Source organism: Sinohyriopsis cumingii, chromosome 5 (genome assembly GCF_028554795.1).
Source record: "Sinohyriopsis cumingii isolate HCF-2022 chromosome 5, ASM2855479v2, whole genome shotgun sequence".
NCBI lineage: Eukaryota > Metazoa > Mollusca > Bivalvia > Unionida > Unionidae > Sinohyriopsis > Sinohyriopsis cumingii.
Window position 1 is genome coordinate 61,238,574 of NC_142965.1, and position 20,752 is coordinate 61,259,325.

The window sequence follows — 20,752 nt, forward strand, 5'->3', positions numbered from 1 at the left end:
ACAAGATAATATGTGCACTAATGTCCTAACAACACCTATGGAATGGAGTTATTATGCACCAAAAATATTCTCAAGCAGTACGTGCATTTCACCTGCTTGAGTACATATGACGTTAAAGCAGCGCATGATGGCAAACCAGCTGGAACATGTCCGATCTAATAAAAATAGAAATAAAGAAGTTCCTTTATGTTTGTGACGCGATATATATATATATATATATATATATATATATATATATATATATATATATATATATATATATATATATATATATATATATATATATATGTATGCCATATAGGATGTTGGGAAATATATTTGGGCCAAATCCAACATTTGTGAAAATTTGGATTAAAAAGAAATTAAAGGAAATGTCATTTCTATAATTTAGCATATGTTAATGTACTAATTAACTTTATACCTTGATAAGATCTCGAATCATGATAAATTTTTAGAAGAGCTGCTGTTTTGTGTTTGAAATTTACGTAATTTCTTCCGTCCACTAAATATTTCCTTTCTTGTTGAATAAATATGTTTTATGTTTACTGGAACTCTCTGGTAAATACCGTTCCCAGGTGTAGGTATTCCACCCAAAGTTTCACTGTCTATTATATCAATAGTGTTTTAAAGTGTAGGTTTTAGTGTTAGTACTACCTAATTTTACTAACAAGCTTGCTAATGTCAGCGCAATGTCTTTCACAGGCGTGAGCTATAGAGTAAGCTCAAATCGTCCAACTTTGGTTTAAGTGTTAAGATTACATCTGATGCACATATTAACAAACGCATAGCAGATTCGTGTACTTCCCTTTTAATTCCGCTCACCAATCCTTTCGAGGGAGGCTGCGAACTTCTTTAGAGATAGGATATTTTATTTTTATTTATCACAAGATAATTGTGTCCCCCCCCCCCACACACACACACAATATGACAGGTATAATATGATGTTATTTTGCTATCAATCAGTGCAAGAAATTTGTCCAGATATATCCAGCTATTGACAGAGGGATGTGTTTCTTTTTTTAATAATTAGAGTTAGACATCAACCGCAGAATGTTACATTGTTTGTCCTTAGTATAATTACGACATACAGTGTTGCGTATGGCGACATGTAAAGAAATCCCACGGTATAAAGTTTTTTTGTGGTACCCAGTTCAAACTGTGTGTGTGTGTGCGAGTGTGTGTGTGTGTGTGTGTGTGTGTGTGTGTGTCTCCCACACGCTCATATCTTCGGATAAGATTATTTATATACGTGATGATATTTAACAAATCAAGTCGATCAGCTATTGTTATCCTTACTGCATAACCCTGGGATCAGGTTTCTTTCTTTTACAGACGGTGGAGCTACTTCATATATAAAGCCGTTCATCAATTAACATCCAGCTTGACGTGAGTGGCGAGACTGAAATTACGTGCACCTAAACTGAATAATCTCAAAAGTCTAACTCAAAACTGATTTTGATTCACATGTTAAGAAGATGGAAAAACTACAATTTTTGACAGTTGACCCGTGTAGATTGCAATTTTTAATGGCTTTGATAGATGACGATATTGATGATCATTCTGCAGCTGACAATGATTCAGACTACTATTGCGACAACAACGATGATAATGGTGATGATGTTTAGTCCATATAAGACCAGTAGTAATCTGCACCGTAACCCAGCCCCCTAGCCCCCGCCCTCTTCATTGAACATGTTCAACTGGATTCACCCGAAACATTACTTCAGTTACCACGTTCGATGATAAAATTGCAGAATCCACAACTGGCTTCATTACTGAATACTCCTTTTGATTTAAAGCAATATTCAAATATTCACCATCTAAAACAGACTAAACGTGAAAAGCAGTCATGAAACTATGTAAGGATTACACAAATAATGTTTTTATTTATAATTCCCGAGTCTCTTTCCATTGTTTACTTGTTTGTTTGTTTGTTTTTTTTTTGTTTTTTGTTTTTTTTTTGTCGTCTTTTATGTCTGATGTCAAAACCGCTCGATGGTTAAGGCAAAACGCTTCATACAAGGTGGTTTATTCAAATTATGTGGTATGATACGATTAACATATGTCAAATAATGGAACTGTTGTTTGAATTAATAATTCTTATATATAGTAACAGTCCTTCATGAGCATGTCTACAACCGCCACATGGTTATCAGTAGATCATGACTTTGTCAGATCCTTAAGCCAAGAAACCAAAGATAAAGCCAAGCGTTTTCCTTTACTTAGCTGGTAGTGCAAGTGATTTGCCTGGATAACAATGGCGTTCCTCCTGCTATTAGTATTTATCCTTAAACTAGTATATGTTTCCGCAGCAGATCAAGTCTGTTATGGAGAACTGGGATGTTTTACAAAATTATCCGGTCTTCCGCTTCCTAAATCTCCGGAGCATGTTCAAACTCTCTTTGAGCTGTACACTCAGAGCCACAGCGCCAATGCTCTAGTACTGCCATTTGAAAACTACAAGTCGCACATGGACGCGTGGTCACGAACATTTCAAGGAAATAAGAAAACCAAGTTTATAATTCACGGATTTATTGACACAGGACACAAGCAATGGATAACCAACATGGTGGCTGAATTATTAAAAAAGGTACTGATTTTATTTACTTATTTCGTAATCATTCTTCCCAATCATTCTCCACAATCAATCAATCAATCAATCAGTCAATCAATCAATCAATCAATCAATCAATCAATCAATCAATCAATCGTGAGAAAGAGAGAGAATATGTACCATTTTCAAAAGATATTAACTTACAATGCGTGTATGTATGTATGTATGTATGTAGGTATGTATGTATGCATGCATGCATGCATGTAAGTATGTATGTATGCATGCATGTATGTATGTATGTATGTATGTATGTATGTATGTATGTATGTATGTATGTATGTATGTATGTATGTATGTATGTATTACATTCTAAGACAATGTGCAAAATACATCAAATTGATATAATAGATGCCGATCCTCTTTAAAATACAGTTTCCGTTACTAAACCTGGAACACTTGTAAATAATTTGTTAAAGTGCTGTACCGAGCGTGACCACATATGACAAAAAAAAAATCTTGCTAAAATGGTTTAAAGTTTGCACAAATGATGCATATCCGACAACAAATATCACTACCGTTACCGAAAAGAGATAACATTAATCGACATAATTTGACTTATAGGACCAGAAATACATGGTTTCAAATTGGTACAAGTGATGCATATTCATCATCAAACACGGTCGCTCAAACACAGGTTCGCAAGATGTCATGCGTGTAGTCTGTATAACAGATTGAAGTAGCAGTACAGGATCTCTCACGAAGTCCGCGGTTTACCGGTTAGGTTCTGCTCTTTTGAGATTATCCACACAGAAAATGTAAACAGTTACATAATTCTCCTTCCGAATTCAACATAAAATAGCACATTAAGAAAAGATAATTGTTGCGCCTTATTGGTTTTGAATTGGAGTAGGCATTAAGGCAGGTTTGTAGCAGATATTGTCTAAATCATAATAACATTGTTTACATTTTACTCACTCGTAGTTCATTTAAAATATACTTAAGCATACTGAGTTATATGCACTATATTATAGGTGAGTGGCCTTAATATTGCATTTCCTGATTTTTAATTCCATTATGTGAAGGGAGACTTCAATGTAATTGTGGTGAACTGGGGCCAGGGGTCGCAGTTGCCCTATGAGCAAGCGTCAGCCAATACTTTCTTGATCGGAGCGGAAACAGCGGCAGTAATCAAGTACCTGCACGACCATCATGGGCTTCAGCTGACGGACGTGCATATAATTGGTCACAGTCTTGGCGCCCACATTGCCGGGCACATTGGACATAGAATACCTCATATTGGAAGAATATCAGGCAAGCATGGTCATTTTTCCAGTTTTAATAAATAATTTGAATTATATTTTTTAATATTTGATCTCAAACTTTTTGTTCTGATAATATTTTAATAGCGTACTCCAGTCACATAATTCCTATCTGATGACGCATGATGCATTCAGAATAAATTGTAAAAATACATATTAACTAGCAAGGAACTGTATGTCCAATGCTCATTGTCTGTGGATTTTTCTTTGATGACCATGCATGTTAAAAACATTTAACAGCTAAAATTTGCAAACGTCGGGCGCTTTTATCTTGACATGTATTGGCCATAATCATATATTTCTCTTTGCAAAGAAAGACATATAAATGGCTATAACTGACAAATAGAAGTGATGGACCCAATATAGAACATTTTCAAAAGAATATCGATAAGAAAAAAAGATGTAAGAACAGGCACAACAAATAATGAATCGTTCATTTTCATTCAATATTGACGGTTTGCATCAAGAATGCCACAGCAGAAACCATGGCTGATAGAGCGGGCCCCGTCACTCTCGGATCGGAATAATTTTCACTGTTAGGCTTGTAGTTACGTTTGTATTTCTTGTAACTGTTTTATTTAAAAGAACAATGAACTATGATTATTGTCACCACATAGGTTTGGACCCAGCAAGTCCCGAATTCAGTGATCGTTCTACCGAATTTCGATTAGATGCTGGCGATGCTGACCTTGTTGACGTCATTCATACAGACTCATCCGGGTTTGCCTTGCTGTCAGGTATGGTTTACGTGTGTGTTTTTATTTTGAGATTTCCTATAATATGATAAATAGTTGCCATATAAATTTCACACATATTTATGCTGACTGTGCCTTTATCCGTCTCAGTGTGCCTGTGTTTGCCTATCTAAAACACACATCACTAGTTTGCATATCGAGGAACTAAAATTGTAACGACTCTATGGTCTTAAGCTAAGCAACAGAAAAGAGCGGAACCCAACAAGTGTTTTGCTTTTACATTCAATAAATATTTTTTCCCTAGAATAAAAAGTGAAAATTTAAAGGTACTTACAGTATTGTGCATTAAATCCAAAATATTCCTAAACAAGTCCAATGTATGAGTTCCAAATGAATTCGCTATAATTCCTAGTTAATGTTTCTATCAGGGATATTATTGATCAGCACTTTGTATTTCCAGTAAAAAATAATTTGAATAAATAATTCCACCCTAATGAAAAACTCAACCAAATAATAAGATTGATTCTACTTCAAGATGTTAAGGCAAGACTGAGTAATATTTCAAGTAGACACCATCATATAGAAACATAAGACACAAAAATAAAACCAGAATGAGAGTCAAATGTTCATTTCAAGAACATTTTAAGATGTCAACAAATAAAGTTTTTATTAAAATTGTAATAAAGATTATGAGAAACAACAGGTACGCCAGGTTTTACATAGGAGAATACCAATGTTCAAGACTCAGATAAAGATAAAAGTCTTTATCTCCATTGATAATGACCCTAATATTTAATTTGTGTTCACAAAGAAATATTAGCTACGTGTTATATTTTTTCAAAACCAATGCCCCTAATTAGGCCCATAGCGAAATTGATTTTGGACAAGGCCAATTACACGATACGAATGTATATAACATTTAATCATTAAGAAAAAGCAAAATATAATACATGTTAAATATACATAGCATACTATTTACTGACAATAAGGGTCCAAGGTCCACATATTACATAAATGCACTTTGTACAACTCGTTAATGCACGATACAGTGATAGAAAAGATTTTAAACAAATTGCGTTCCCAGTGCATCGCATGGTATTTACAATTCAGTTGTTTCATCAAGTCATATGACATCACGACATCAACAGCGTTGAAGCATGCAATATGTATGTCTGTAGCTGGTTAAGAGGCATAAAGTTTTGTAATTAGAAAAGGGTAGGAAGGGGAACGGATGTAAGTAAATAAATAATAGATATATAAATCCCATATTGTGCCATGACAGGATTCGGAGCAGGACAACCAATGGGAGACATAGATTTCTACCCTAACGAGGGCATCAAACAACCCGGCTGTCCAGAAAGTTCTATTGGAGGTATTATCAGTGGCATAGGATCAGGATCTATCTCAGGTATGTTTGCCGTAGTTTGAGCCAAAGATCTATTTCAGGTATCCTTGCATCACCTTGCGCCTAGGATCCATTTCAGGTATGCTTGCTTTAGTTTGAACCTAAAATCTATTTCAAGTATGTTTACCTTAGTTTGAGCCTAGGATCTATCACAGGTATGTTTTGCCTTAGTTTGAGCCTAGGAACTATCACAGCTATGCTTGCCTTAGTTGAGCTTAGGATCTATCTCAGGTATGTTTGGCTTAGTTTGAGCCTAGGATCTATCTCAGGTATGTTTTGCCTTAGTTTGAGCCTAGGATCAATCTCAGGTATGTTCGCCTTAGTTAGAGCCTAGGATCCATCTCAGGTATGTTTGCCTTAGTTTGAGCCTAGGATCTATCTCAGGTATGTTTGCCTTAGTTTGAACCTAGGATCTATCTCAGGTATGCTCGCCTTAGTTTGAGCCTAAGATCTATTTCAGGTATGATTGCATGAGCGTGAGTCATTGACCATTCAGTTAACAAAACTACTGAATACATTTTCATATTTTATTTACTTTGCTTTCTTTTTTGTTAGATTAAATATTTTAAAATGTTTGAATTTAACATTGTGTTCAATCTAAAAAGGTTGAAAATCGCATCTAAAGGCGGTCTTTCCTCCTCTGACAATGCAGCTTGTCGACATGTAATATGGTCATTTGACAAATCAAACCGGTAGGAATTATAATGATAATTCAAAAACGCTATGTATACCAAAAGATTCACTGTAGGAAAATTATATATAGAATCCCTCACCATCAGTTAAAATTCTCAGTGTAACCTAAGTTCAAAACGAGTCAGAAAGGACAAAACAGTTGTGTATTCTATACTGTATGAGAGTCACTGCCACTGCTTGAATACTTTTGTTAAACGTTTAAAAGGTCATTTATCCGTTATATCGAATGCATAAATATTCCTTTATCGTCACAAATTTATGTAAAGCTATGACTGTGATTTAAATTTGCTGCAAATATCGATTAAACTAGATGCTATCAACTAAACCGTTAATAATCGAGCGTTTGTAGTTAATTCTTTTAAGACGACCTTCTTTTTCTCTATAATTTTACTTCAAGTGTGCGTTTGTGTGTGTGTGATTTGGGGTTTTAACGTAGCTTTCACAATGTTTCAGCCATATCGCTACGATGTCTGCAGTGTGGCAGTTTATAGTGATATCTAGCACTGGGGCATCATGCCGCAGATATATAGCATGATGCCCAACCCAGTTGCATTATCCTGATACCAGGCTGACCAGTCCTAACACTAACCTCCTAATAATGATGATGCTCGTACAATTTTTGTAAGTCTTTGGTATGACTCAATCACGGTTCGAACCCGCGACCTTCCGCATACGAGGCGGACGTTCTAACCACATGGCCACCGGAGCGGTTTTACTTCAAGTCATTTTCCATGGTTTGGAAGCGTGTAGTTCCATTGTATCTGTTGTACTTTCAGTTATTTATTCTTTTTCCGTCTCTTCATTAAACTAATTCAATCTGTACAGGATTTTTTTCTCTCTCTCCACAAAACACATTTCCTCTTCTGGGATGTGGGTTTTCGCCACGCTGTTTACATAGAATCATCGGCTTCTACTGTATCAGCCGCAGTTGTTCGAATATGTAAACCTTATTTCTGTGCGGTTTTTACAAACTAACAAACGAAGCTGGACCTTTTCAAATTCTGAACATTTTACCTCGATTATCTATGTACACCCAAATGTCTGACAGTTCTTTGTGGGTCAGAAAAGGGAGCTGTTACAGGTTAGATGCCCCCATCCCTCTATTCAATGACGGATACTTCTAGATTTCTTGTATTGAGTACCTTTGCCTTTAAGTGCCGTAAAAGATCAGTCTTTGTACCTGAAGTTATATTGGTTCATATCTATATAATATGGTGTGCCAAAACTGCGCACACCTGTAAATATAATTTCCTATTCAGACCTATGCAGTTTTAGTCAGGGACGCGGACAGGGTATAATAATTAACACAAAATTTAAGGGACCCACAATGGTCAGGAGGGTCTACTGCCATCACAATTTGTAATTCGTAGGAGGCCTACTGGAGAATATTTCCAATGGCCAACAAATCCTGTCCGCGGCCCTGATTTAGTTATGAAAATGCCTATGCATATAAATAACAGCATAAAGAATGATAAAGATTATCACATATTTCTCAGAATGACTAAATGGTAAGCACATACTTTTTAATCTACAGAGAGAAAATAAATTCAAGATGATTACGAAGCTGATAATGATGATGAAATGAACAAATTAAGCTTTATAGTCTTTCTTTTGAATATTCCTTTGCCTTTTGCAGAAGCTGCTAATTCCGTCAAATGTAGCCACTCTAGGGCCTGGGTATACTTCACTGAATCGATCAACTCCAACTGTCACTTCTATGCACATAAGTGTCGTACTGCGGCAGGATTCGAACAAGGAGAATGTCTCGGATGTCCGGCTACAGGCTGTCCGATAATGGGTTATGACGCAGACAAAACAACAGAGAGGGGAACTTTCTACCTCAGCACGTCAGACAAAGCGCCATTTTGCGGTGAGAATCTATACATCAATTTTCACGTAGGCCGCACAACAATTTTCTACAATATATGTTAAGTGTCCTAGATTGTTCAAAACGAAAGTAGGAGGTTGCCTTTGAGGGTGTATACTCGGTTTTTCTTTTACAATTTCTAAGACAGAAAATATGCATTACAACAGCGCCACCTGGCACAAAATTCTTTTACGCTATGAAATATATGTGACATGTAAGTACTTTTATAATGTGAGCACTCGTACAAACCTCAATCAGAACATGCCACTGCTGATATTTATTTAATTTACAATTTCTGATTCAATGGAAAGATGAAAGTGACGCCAAGTTCTGTCAAATAGCAAATATCATACCGCCTATGTGTCTCTCTCACACACACACACACACACACACACACACACACATATATAGAGGGTTTCACGGTTGCAACGGAGTTACTGATCGTAGCACCTAAAATTACCTCCCTTAGCTCCAGTGCGCATGCCCACAAAACTTTCCAGTTCCGGATAGTTCACCGTTCTACACTTGGTTAGCGAAACATAAAGTCAACAAAGGAAGGAACCTTAGCTTTACTACAGATCATTATGGTTAAACCAATGAATCAATTATATATGTCAAACATCTTTTGTTCATACTAGGATAATAATTATATACATTAAATCAGATAATTAGAGTCAGTGTCCATATTTAATTAGATAATTAAATGATATTACTTTCCATACTTAAATGATATCAAATAATTAAATTAAATACACTGTCCATACCTGATAATATAGATTCATTATCCATACTTTCAGATACATTTGTAGGAACATTTCACTTTGCTATCCGATTTAAAACATTTATTGCACATTTTTGGCTATATAACTTTAACGAAAACAATCTCAACAATTTGCATTCTTCGTATGTTGATATATGCTTCTTTCTCAGTTACTTTCGCAAGGCTAATATTTAGTTTATAACACGAGTCAAGAAAGTTATAACACAAGTTCGATAAGTAAATTATAACACGAAATCGATACGTCAGCTGATTTGTGATGCAAAATATTTTAAACCAGAAATTTAAAAAAAAAAGAAAAAAGGAACACAGTATTTTAACTTATTCAGAGGAACTTAACAAAGCAATAATTACATTAGCTATCATAACGATAAAGGAGTGTAATTAATGCAGATGTAATATTTATTCATATTTGGGTGTAAATATCGTACAATATTCAGATTAAATAATATGCCCAATGACGTTTTTATTTGTTTCATTTTCTTTTTGACTTTTGAAACATCAAGTATCGGACGGTACATGCAATAACTTTCAGCATGATTTTTTTGTGCTTATGCTGACACGTAATAACTCTCACATTTGCTGGGGTCTTTAGACAACATTTCTGATTGCCACCACCAAACTCATCTAGAACAGCCTTCTAAAATTAGTTTAATTCTGTTTAACTTTCTTTGCATCAAATATGTAAGTTTTAAAGATCCAATTATTTCACAGATTCCGTTCTATTACTTTGGTTCGCCTTTTAAATCAATATTGATCCACGTGACCGGATGTGAAATTGCAAACAGTATTATTTAAAAAAGAGACTGCTTGTAAGAACATGCTTTACAAGTCAATAATAAATGGATACTCACAAATATTCATATTTTGTTGTCTTTATCTATCAGTCACTCTTTCTATCTTAGCATCATTTTATACTCGTTTTTAACCAGAAGTATGTTTTTGTAATATACGTATGCGAACACACATTCATTCGAGGATATACATACCCATGCACCAGATGAAATGAGACAGACATACATACAGACAGACAGACAGGCAGATAGGTGAGAGCCATACATGTCCTATGCATGCATAGTGTGTCTAACATCGATATTTCTCCAAATTGTATACTCTAAAAGTTCCAGCCGTTCAAGGAAATAAAATTAAAATAATCATCAAGGAGATTCGTACGTCTGTCTGTTCAAGCGTGGTTGACATTTGTGCATTTTGAAAAAAAATCGAGTTATTTCGTGAAAAATATAATGAACATTAATAGAAAAGCAACAGTCTAAATCAATAATAAAAGAACCTTAAGAAGTTAGAAATTTGTTCTCGTTGTTGTTCAACATCCATTAACTGCTATGATTGAAGCTGTAAAAAAATAATCATATTTTCATTATTCTTCAAGCGAGATAAATTGCAAGAACTTTTTACGCAGCGATGCTCTTTCTGACATTCAAGTAATACAAACTAGATCATAAGGTAGTAATGTAAAGATAATGAAGTTCTGAAATGGGCAGAGAATATTTATTTGAAAGCTGGGAGCAGCACAAGTTAGTGGGGGAAAAAAGATGTAAAAACAATTGATCAAATATTGATAGAATTTATTTTAAGGTAGTGAGATATCGATCCTGCTTGCATAATAGTGAGATATCGATCCTGCTTGCATAATGTGAGCGGTCTGTCCCATTTTCTTGATCTACACCTGCCATCTTAATTGATTGAACTATCCGGAAGTGAGTTGCACCTCTGGTGTTTTCAAGGGGAGATACTAACCGTGAAACCCCATATATATATATATATATATATATATATATATATATATATATATATATATATATATGCATCACGCTACGTAAAACTCTTTAGTAGAGTGTAGGTTACAAGACCGATTTGGGTGGCTGACGTTGTACACAGGGCCGGATTATCCATAGGGCAAAGTCGGCAACGTACCCAGGACCCCAGGCAGTGTTGTTAATAGTACTGTAACCATATTTATGGACAAGGCAGGATAGCTATGGACCCCTATGTTGGCTGTGCCCAGGGTCCCCAAAGGTCTTAATCCGGCCCTGGGTGTTAACACAAACACAAGTACAAATGCAATGATACAGGAATCGAAACCCTACTCTATACCAGGAAATGTCGTAAACACAATTTCACTAGAGCTGGAAGTTATAACATATATCACCAGTTCTATTTTGAAATCCTTGCTGCCACCATATCCCCAACTAAACCAAGGGTTTCAATTAGGATTTATAACCTTCGCTATCATCTGGTCATCGTCGCAAATTATCTGAACCACCCCTTCTTCCATGAGTGTAGATGGGGCTCAGTTTACCAGAAAGAGTACACGTTACACACGAAAATAAGTTTGGTTTGGTTTCGTAGGGTTTAACGCCATTTTTCACTACATGATAGGTTGTGCATTGTAGCCAATATGTATAATGAATGAAGAACACGGAGAGACCCAGTGAAGAACTACCGACCCACGGGAAGCTACTGTCAAGGATTCCCACATACCCACTTAGTGGAGCTGATTTTCAGATTGATGAAGACAGCGGTGAGATGTGTGAGTGAGATGTAAAGGCGACCACCTAATGCCACTTAGCCTTCCACGAAAATATGTAACTTACTCATTCCCACCGCCGTCAGGCTCTACAACCAGGATCCGAAACCGGCCTTGTCATCTACTCGCCTTCACAAAACATCATGTCAAATATAATTACCCTCTCTCATTCGGTGCAATGACTTTCAAGCTACAAGAACGGGTTGATATTACCTACGACAATGTTACCGTTGACGCTCGACTTAAACATCACCGATGTCTAAATCATCCAGGATTAGAAATTTTAAAAAAAATTGTCATCTACTCTTCCTTCAAATGTTTATACCAAATACAACTAGTCTCCCTACATCGGCCTACATATTGAAGGAGTTCAGGTTATAAGATAAATGAATGATGGACAAATGCATGAATGGATGGACATATGAATGGACAGACAAACGGATATGTAGATGGGTGTTCTTATCCTTAGAGTATGCAAACTATCAACACAAGCGTATGCTTATAATTACTTGTAGATAATTTATCGTATAATCAGCATGAAATAGGTGAAAACTTTAACGTTACAGGACATGAATTTTTCGTGGAGGTTGTGGTATCTGGTACGTCACAAGACACCTACGGGGAATTCTTTGTGACGTTGATAGGAAGTAAAGCAACGAGTGAAGAACTCAAGCTCGAGACGTAAGTTATTTCACAAAGGTCAAGTGACCACTCTTCTTTGAAATAAACTGTAGACCGTTCTTCACTTGTGCTTGTAAAGGACAGAAACACTTACATTATGGTTAACAATCCCCCATCCCCACCCCGCTTTTCCATCTAGCAATTACAAATGCAAGTATTAGATTCCTTTAACGATTGTAATCAAGGGGTTAATATTTTTAGATTTCTATGCTTTGTTAATCTTTACAAGACCATTTTAAAATCAAAACAGTTTTTGTCAACAGTAACACGAACATTTTAATGAGGGATCTTAAATATAGTCAAAAACAGATTTGAACTTATTTGTTTTTGTATATTTCATTTATATAAGGAAAATAAATGAATAAACACGAGCCATCTGGAATATCTGTGTTTCCGCTACGTCAGTATGCCCATCAGTATACTCCCTGGCTCTGGTTTTCATAAACATTACACAAAAGTTGAACGTTGTTGGCCACAATGCTTATTAAGCAGCCCGTAAGACGGAAACAGCTTGCATTTTTGCTTTTAAATCTCAGACCCATAGAAACGGTATGCAAAACTGAATGCAGCCATTGATACAAAATATATATGGCTTTCAAAATCTTGAAAACTGTTCACTATTGCTTGATGAAGTGAAAGATGCAAAACAGGAAATCTAAGCATATCATACAATAAACATAAGGCCTAAAGTGATATTTTCAAAGAATTTCACTTGAATGCAGCAAGTGATGTAGAAGACATGCGATGTTCTAAATTTAAATTAAAAACTTCAATAATAATGTAATTAAGGCTTGTCAAAATAAATTTGGATTTGGATTTGGATTTTTTTAAATGTAGCTTTAACATTTTTTTCAGTCATATCGCTACGATGTCTGCAGTGTGACAGTTTATAGTGATGTCTAGCACTGGGGCATCATGCCGCAGACATGTAGTACGATGGCCCACCCAGTCACATTATCCTGACACCGGACCGACTAGTCCTAACACTAACCTTTTAATGTTGAGCGCCAAGCGAGGCAGCTGTCAAAATAATTATTTTTAGCATTGGTATTTGCGAGTAAGGATAATGTACAAATTGATTTCTCCGTCATATTTTTTCCAAAATGATAGCATGACAAATTATCTGAAGGGCTACAGGTGCTGTTTCACTGCATATTTATTTATTTATTCATAATTTAATTTACTGATGTAGCTTGGTGGATGTAACAACAATAAAGTCTGAATTTATGCTGATAGTAAGCTATAATAAAAAATATTTTGAGAACAAACAAAATGAATGTAAACATATTTCTGAGAAATCTTAATATATATCTGCATTTTAAGAAGAAAATCATAATTTTGCTTCGATGTTTGAATTTTAGTAGGGGAACAAGACGGAAAAATGGAACGTTAAAAATACAAACACGGAAACAACTTTTTGAACGAACGTAGCAAGATTTGTCAACATGGCTGAGATGGTCAGGCACGAGTAATTTGACTTGCTCTTTATGTACTTTGGTGAATAGGTAAACAAAGTATTTATCTGCGTAATGTCAAACCAACCACCTTTTTACACAAGAATAACTATGATAATTAATCTTTTCTAAACTTAACGGCCCTTTGAACGCGTTATTCACAATATCGTGTCCAGGAAATGGAAATTCATTGTTTCCAAGGGTATGTCACAATAGCTGACCCTAGTTAATATAAAACCAGTGACCTTTAAATTAAAAATCGAGCATTCCACCAGCTGGGTTATCATGACTCCTTTCTAATGTTTACTTTCAGAAGGTGGCAGCTGTCTACGTGGTTGTTGTTGTTGTTGGGTTTAACGCCAGGGATATACATGGCGGCCAGTATTAATAGTGGAGGAAGAACCCGGGACCGGGTAAACCCCAGAAAAAAACACCGACCCACGAGAAGCTACTGGCAAGCTTTCTCACGTACCAACATTGGCCGAATGCAAGACTCGAACCCATGCAGACAGAGGTGAGATGGCAGTGATCCGTAACGGAGAGCGCTTTAGACCACTCGGCCAATCGGGGCCCCTGTCGTCGTGGTAAACATTATGTCACACATATTTAAAGGTTAAAACCCTAAAACCATAGTGATATTCATTTGGACAGTTCAGTGTTTTTCACATCACATACCTTCAGCTTGCAGGTACAATCAAAGAAGCTGTCACCATCTAAACTTGCGTATTCTGTAATTAAAATAAATCTGACATAAGCAAGTGTTAACCGCACCCGCGGGCCAACAAAAAAAAAAAGAAAAAAAGATCGTCTGTTAAATTCTCCGTACCATGAATAAACATCCTGCAGCACTGAAAAACTCTGAAAATGGCTCTTGCTGTGTCTAGAGAACCCTAAAGATGTATTTTGCACTAATTCATGAAAAAATACACTTACATCAGAACTCTTTTACATGACTTTATGATGCATAGGAGCTTGCAGGGGAGGGGTAAGGGGGTATGCTGCCAATATTTGTGCGTTTATAATTATAGCACTAGCTGATTGTGCATTTCCAAGGGTAAAATTGTCCTCGTTTTCCCACTACGGCAGAAGTATCTCAGAAAGTTAAAACTGGAAGATGGTTATGGGGAGCAACTTGCAACATCATCAAAGTAGTGTTTATTTTAAACCTATGTTGTTTGTTATTATTCGTAGGAAAATGACGAGTCTTTACCACGGAGTTGTTGAAAGGCATGTAGTGGCTAGCCATATTGACTTAGGAACCATTCAGCAGGTGAAACTGAAATTTGAGCGTGCGCACGATCTCCACGCTCTAGGGGCATCACGGGATGTTAGGATACACAGTGTGACCATACAACCCACTGAATCCACGCAAAAGTGAGTGTATATGTATGCATCTTCGCATGCATAGATATTTTTTAATTATATTATTATATTCAAACCTATAGAGTCTTCTAAAGAAGAATTGATATTATTTGCATAATTTGAATGTTTCAAAAAACAAAAAATAAAGTTGAAGAAACAAGTGGCCCCGACGGGCATGTAGTCTGTCAAATTGCCATGTACAATTCAAATGCATGGGAAACTGGCCAAGACATTTAAGTATAATGCTTTCTGAGATGTAACGGTTTTTACGGACATTTTATTATTTGCAGTCATAACGGATGAAAGAATATCAGAATCTGCACAGATTGGAAAGACCTTGTGCCAGTATCCTGGCTGTGAAAGTTGGCCAATTTATGCAGAACGATTTTGAGAAGGGATTTTAAGATTTCTATTATTAAGAACAATGGTCGTATTGAATAGTGGCTCAGCATACTTAGTGAAACATTCAAAGACCATCATGCCACAATGCTTCCAGACAAACACTTCTTAAGCATCTGCTGAGGAAAATCATTTAAAATTTGTTGGGTTTCTATTTTTGAGGCCAAATTTTAAGACAAATTGGCATCAACGAGATGTTCTTTTAAACCTTTTCTATTTTTATTAATGATGGTAACATTTGATTGCAGATCAGCGTCTTTTGTACAATCATAACGTTTCATGCCTGGATATTTTCTTTTGTACAATCAGAACGTTTCATGCCTGGATATTTTCTTTTGTACAATCAGAACGTTTTCTGCCTGGATATTTTCTTTTAAACTTGTCAAATTTCTAGCCAAACGTTTTTAAATGTTTATTATTTGGTCATATATTGCTATCATTTGTTAACCAGATTGTACGTAAAGGCTTAAAAGTTTTTCCATATTTTAGAATGACATTCATTTTATACGAACAGTTGAAGGGCCTTCATTTTAGGATAGTTTCTGTAAAATCCGGTCAAATTCTGCTCAATAAGCATCTCAGAATAAATCTGTTAAAGGCTTTTCTACTTTAATAAAAGTGGTTATATTTAACAGTAAATCGGCGCCATTTAACCAGCTTGAAATAAGTTCATGCCATCATGCTGCCGTCAACCCCTGTTTCACATAATTATATGGAATAGACTCTATATTAACTCTTAGACTGATCTGGTAAAAATTTACACTTCGATAAATACCCAGCCATGATCAAATCATTATAATTTCATTTTTCCACTGTTTTCAAATCATTGGAGTGGATTCCATCAAGAATATGATTTTATGTAACCTACAGTTTTCTTTCATTGGCCGCTTCACACTGCACATGAATAAACAGCCCGTTCTTATCTACTCTTATATAAATATATTAGGTAGAGTATCAATGAAGGGATCTAAGAGTTTTAGTCACTCTGCATATTTTTTTAACAAAGTTATTGTATTCTTTCAAAAGTGCGCATCTGGCAAATACTGTTTTAGTATTCATTACTCTTTTCTACAAATTTAAATCTATCTAAACCAAACTGAAGTCCATTTCTAGTGAGATCAAGTGGCGTACATTGTTATAAACAATATCAATGAACATGAAAACAATGAGCAGACTCGACCAAATGATGAACACTCTAACAACTATTCCATCATACAACATGAAATTCATGAACAAATATAACCAACTGATGTGTACTCCATCACTCTCCAAAAATAACTTGACATTCATACCACCCACCCATGCTATTTATCACTTCCCATAAACAATTAGATTTGTTACACATCACCCTCCAACACTACCTCTCACTCTCCATAACAAGATGTCCTGTTAAATGTAATGCACACTACCTATCACTACCCATAACAGGTTGTCCTGTTACATGTAAACCACACTACATATCACTACCCATAACAGGCTGTCCTGTTACATGTAATCCACACTACCTCTCACTCTCCATAACAGGTTGTCTTGTTAAATGTAACCCACACTACCTCTCACTCTCCATAACAAGATGTCCTGTTAAATGTAATGCACACTACCTATCACTACCCATATCAGGCTGTCCTGTTACATGTAACCCACACTACCTATCACTACCCATAGCAGGCTGTCCTGTTACATGTAACCCACACTACCTCTCACTCTCCATAACAGGTTGTCCTGTTAAATGTAACCCACACTTCCTCTCACTCTCCATAACAAGATGTCCTGTTAAATGTAATGCACACTACCTATCACTACCCATATCAGGCTGTCCTGTTACATGTAACCCACACTACCTATCACTACCCATAACAGGCTGTCCTGTTACATGTAACCCACACTAGTTATCATCACCCAAAAATAATTTGCCATTACATATCATCCACCAACAATACCTGTCACTGTCTATGAACAATTTGTCCCATTACATATCACTCTCTCAAGTTACCTATCACTATCCATGAACAAAATGCTACCTATGACTGTATAAAAACAATTTACCCCATTACATATCACTCACCCATGATATTTATCCCATTCGCACTAGCAAGTACTGTCCATAAACAATCAGCTATTACAGAGACCCACTCATGCTACTTATCCATGCTATCTATCTCTGTCCAGAAACAATTTCCCGTTAAATATCACCCACCCATGATACCCATCAGTGTCCACAAAATATTGCCCTGTTAAATATCACCCATCCATGCTACATAACACTGTAAATAATTTGTCTTGTTAAATATCACCTATCCATGATACCTAAAACTGTTCAAAAAACATTACCCTGTTAAACATCACCTATCCATGGCACCTATCTCTGACCATAAATAAATTGCGATTAAATATCACCTATCCATGCTATGTAACACTATCCATAACAAATTGCCCTGTTACATATCACCCACCCATTCCACCTATCACTATTCATGAACTGTAGGTGTCAAAGTTATACATAAAAAACAATTAAAATAATGTTTATTGAATATGCAAGACATGAAAAGAATGGAAAAAGTTATGTAGATTGTCACGATGATTATACCATTAAACATACATTGATGAACAGACTTGACCAAGTTGTGTGTACTTGATAACCGTTTTATCATTGAAAATGTAATTCATGAACAGACCAGACCAAATAATCTACTCTGCAATTTTGTTGCTTGGCATCACAATATTTCTGATCAGCAGAAAAATAATATCCTTTACTACTTGAATGACAAGAAAAAATCAACCTTCTCTACACTGAAGGCAGTTAAACAAAATGTGAAATAATTATCATTTTCAAATGAGTCTATTTACAAACATACAAAGTTTTGAAGAAGAAATGATCATTTATTTATGAGACAAAAATAGATAAGCATGAATCACACGTATTCAGTTAAGATGATTTTAGGGGTTATAGCCGTTATAATAACGACCTTAACTTGAGGTAGTACATACTTTTTTCCATGTTTTCCAGAACAAAGTTTTGTGCCCAGGAAGCAAACATACAAGAAGGACAATCAAAAACATTCAGCTCCCATTCTGGCTGCTAGACTGATGACTTGGGAATCTTCATCTAATATACAGCTCAATTTTAAAAGTTCTCAAATAATAAAGTAACTGCACCTGAGAGAGAATTTCTGGCCATTTTTGCACTGATGAATCAGATTCCCCTCGATACAACAGCAATGAAATTTGTAAGATGACGTCTATAAAAGTGCTGATTTGTTTTCTGTAATGTTACTAAATAAATCTTGACATGAAGTTCAGTCATAAATAAAGGTTTTCCATATAAAGTGAATAAACTATCGCAATCATCACATAAGTCACTAAAATTTCCAGATAAAAGAAATTTCCTCCCTGGACAAATAAAATATTTTATTCAAAAATTATTTTAATGCATCTATGCCAGTAATAAAGATAACTATTATGATACACTTGCCACCATTTTACCTGTAATTTGGAATGGCACAAAAAATCCCTACAAAATTTAATCATGTGCAATTCAACCCCCTTTTTTTCTGCAACAGACATTATCAGTAGCATCTATTCAAAATGAAAGAGTTAAATTGTTCCTTTAGCTTTGTATGTATGTGTGTGTGTGTGTGTGCAAGTTCAAAACTAAACATCACAGGGAGCAGGGCTAAACTGCGGCTTAGCCAGTCATTGATAAGGCGAAAAGTTTCAAATACTTGAAATATCATTTTATTCTAAGTCTATTACAAATAAAACATTTATATAAATACATGTAGCAAATACAACTAACTTTAATGAATGTTACAATGCTATCACAACCAAACAAATATATGAGTTTTGTACTAACCTAGTTCTCGGTGTGGATATGAATGGACACACTTTTGGCTTGTCTATCCTGTCATCTCTTGTCAAACTTGATATTGTTCTGGTAACTTTGTTACTGCATATGCTATAACTGATTGAGTTATAAGTCAGGATTCTGATATATGCATGTGCTCTTCCATACACTATATAAAATTCATACAACAATTCTGATTCATATACCATTTCATATTCATACACCATTTCATATTCATATACCATATCATATTCATATACCATTTCATATTAATATACCTATTTAATATTCATAAACCATTTCATATTCATATACCATATCATATTCATATACCATTTTATATTCATATACTATTTCATATTTATACACCATATCATATTCATATAACAATTCTGAATCGGATACCATTTCATATTCATATACCATTCTGATTCATATACCATTTCATATTCATATACCATTTCATATTCATATACCATTTCATATTCATACACCATTTCATATTCATACACCATATCATATTCATATAACAATTTTGAATCATATACCATTTCATATTCATACACCATTTCATATTCATACACCATTTCATATTCATACACCATATCATATTCATATAACAATTTTGAATCATATACCATTTCATATTCATATACCATTTCATATTCATATACCATATCACATTCATATACCATTTCATATTCATACACCATTTCATATTCATACCCCATTTATATTCATATAACAATTATGAATCGTACACCATTTCATGTTCATATAACCATTCTGATTCATATACCATTATATATTCATACATCATTTCATACTCATACAATTCGAATTTATAAACCATTTCATACTGATAGATCATTTCATGTTCATACACTGTTTCATGTTCATACACCATATCATATTCATACAGCAATTCTGATTCATATACCATTTCATACACCATGTCAAAGTTATTGCAGTCTCTACATAGCTCTAAATGTAACAGATCTTTTCTCAAATTCTCTTAATCTCCAGAAAATCTTTTGCAACAAAACACTGAGAATAAAATAAAACATCCACATTTTTAAAACACTCTTCAAAGCTTCTGAAAATCAATTGAAATGAAAATAGTTCCTATTAATTACATTATAAGGTAGTCCAT

At 35.1% G+C, this 20,752-nt stretch overlaps 1 protein-coding gene across 2 annotated transcripts; it reads left to right on the forward strand.

Annotated features, from left to right (window-relative positions):
* The first annotated feature begins 2,165 nt into the window (after positions 1-2,165).
* LOC149799286 (inactive pancreatic lipase-related protein 1-like) lies at positions 2,166-18,922 on the forward strand. 2 transcript variants are annotated; one of them, XM_089958584.1, is made up of 8 exons: positions 2,190-2,590; positions 3,637-3,865; positions 4,491-4,610; positions 5,851-5,976; positions 8,303-8,536; positions 12,426-12,540; positions 15,186-15,368; positions 18,763-18,922. In XM_089958584.1, the coding sequence occupies exons 1-8, from the start codon at positions 2,258-2,260 to the stop codon at positions 18,836-18,838; spliced, it is 1,416 nt and encodes a 471-aa protein (XP_089814710.1). In that variant the 5' UTR covers positions 2,190-2,257; the 3' UTR covers positions 18,839-18,922. The 2 variants fall into 2 exon arrangements, with proteins under 2 accessions (XP_089814711.1, XP_089814710.1); XM_089958585.1 differs by lacking the exon at positions 15,186-15,368 and having other exon boundaries at positions 2,166-2,590.
* Positions 18,923-20,752: the final 1,830 nt, after the last annotated feature.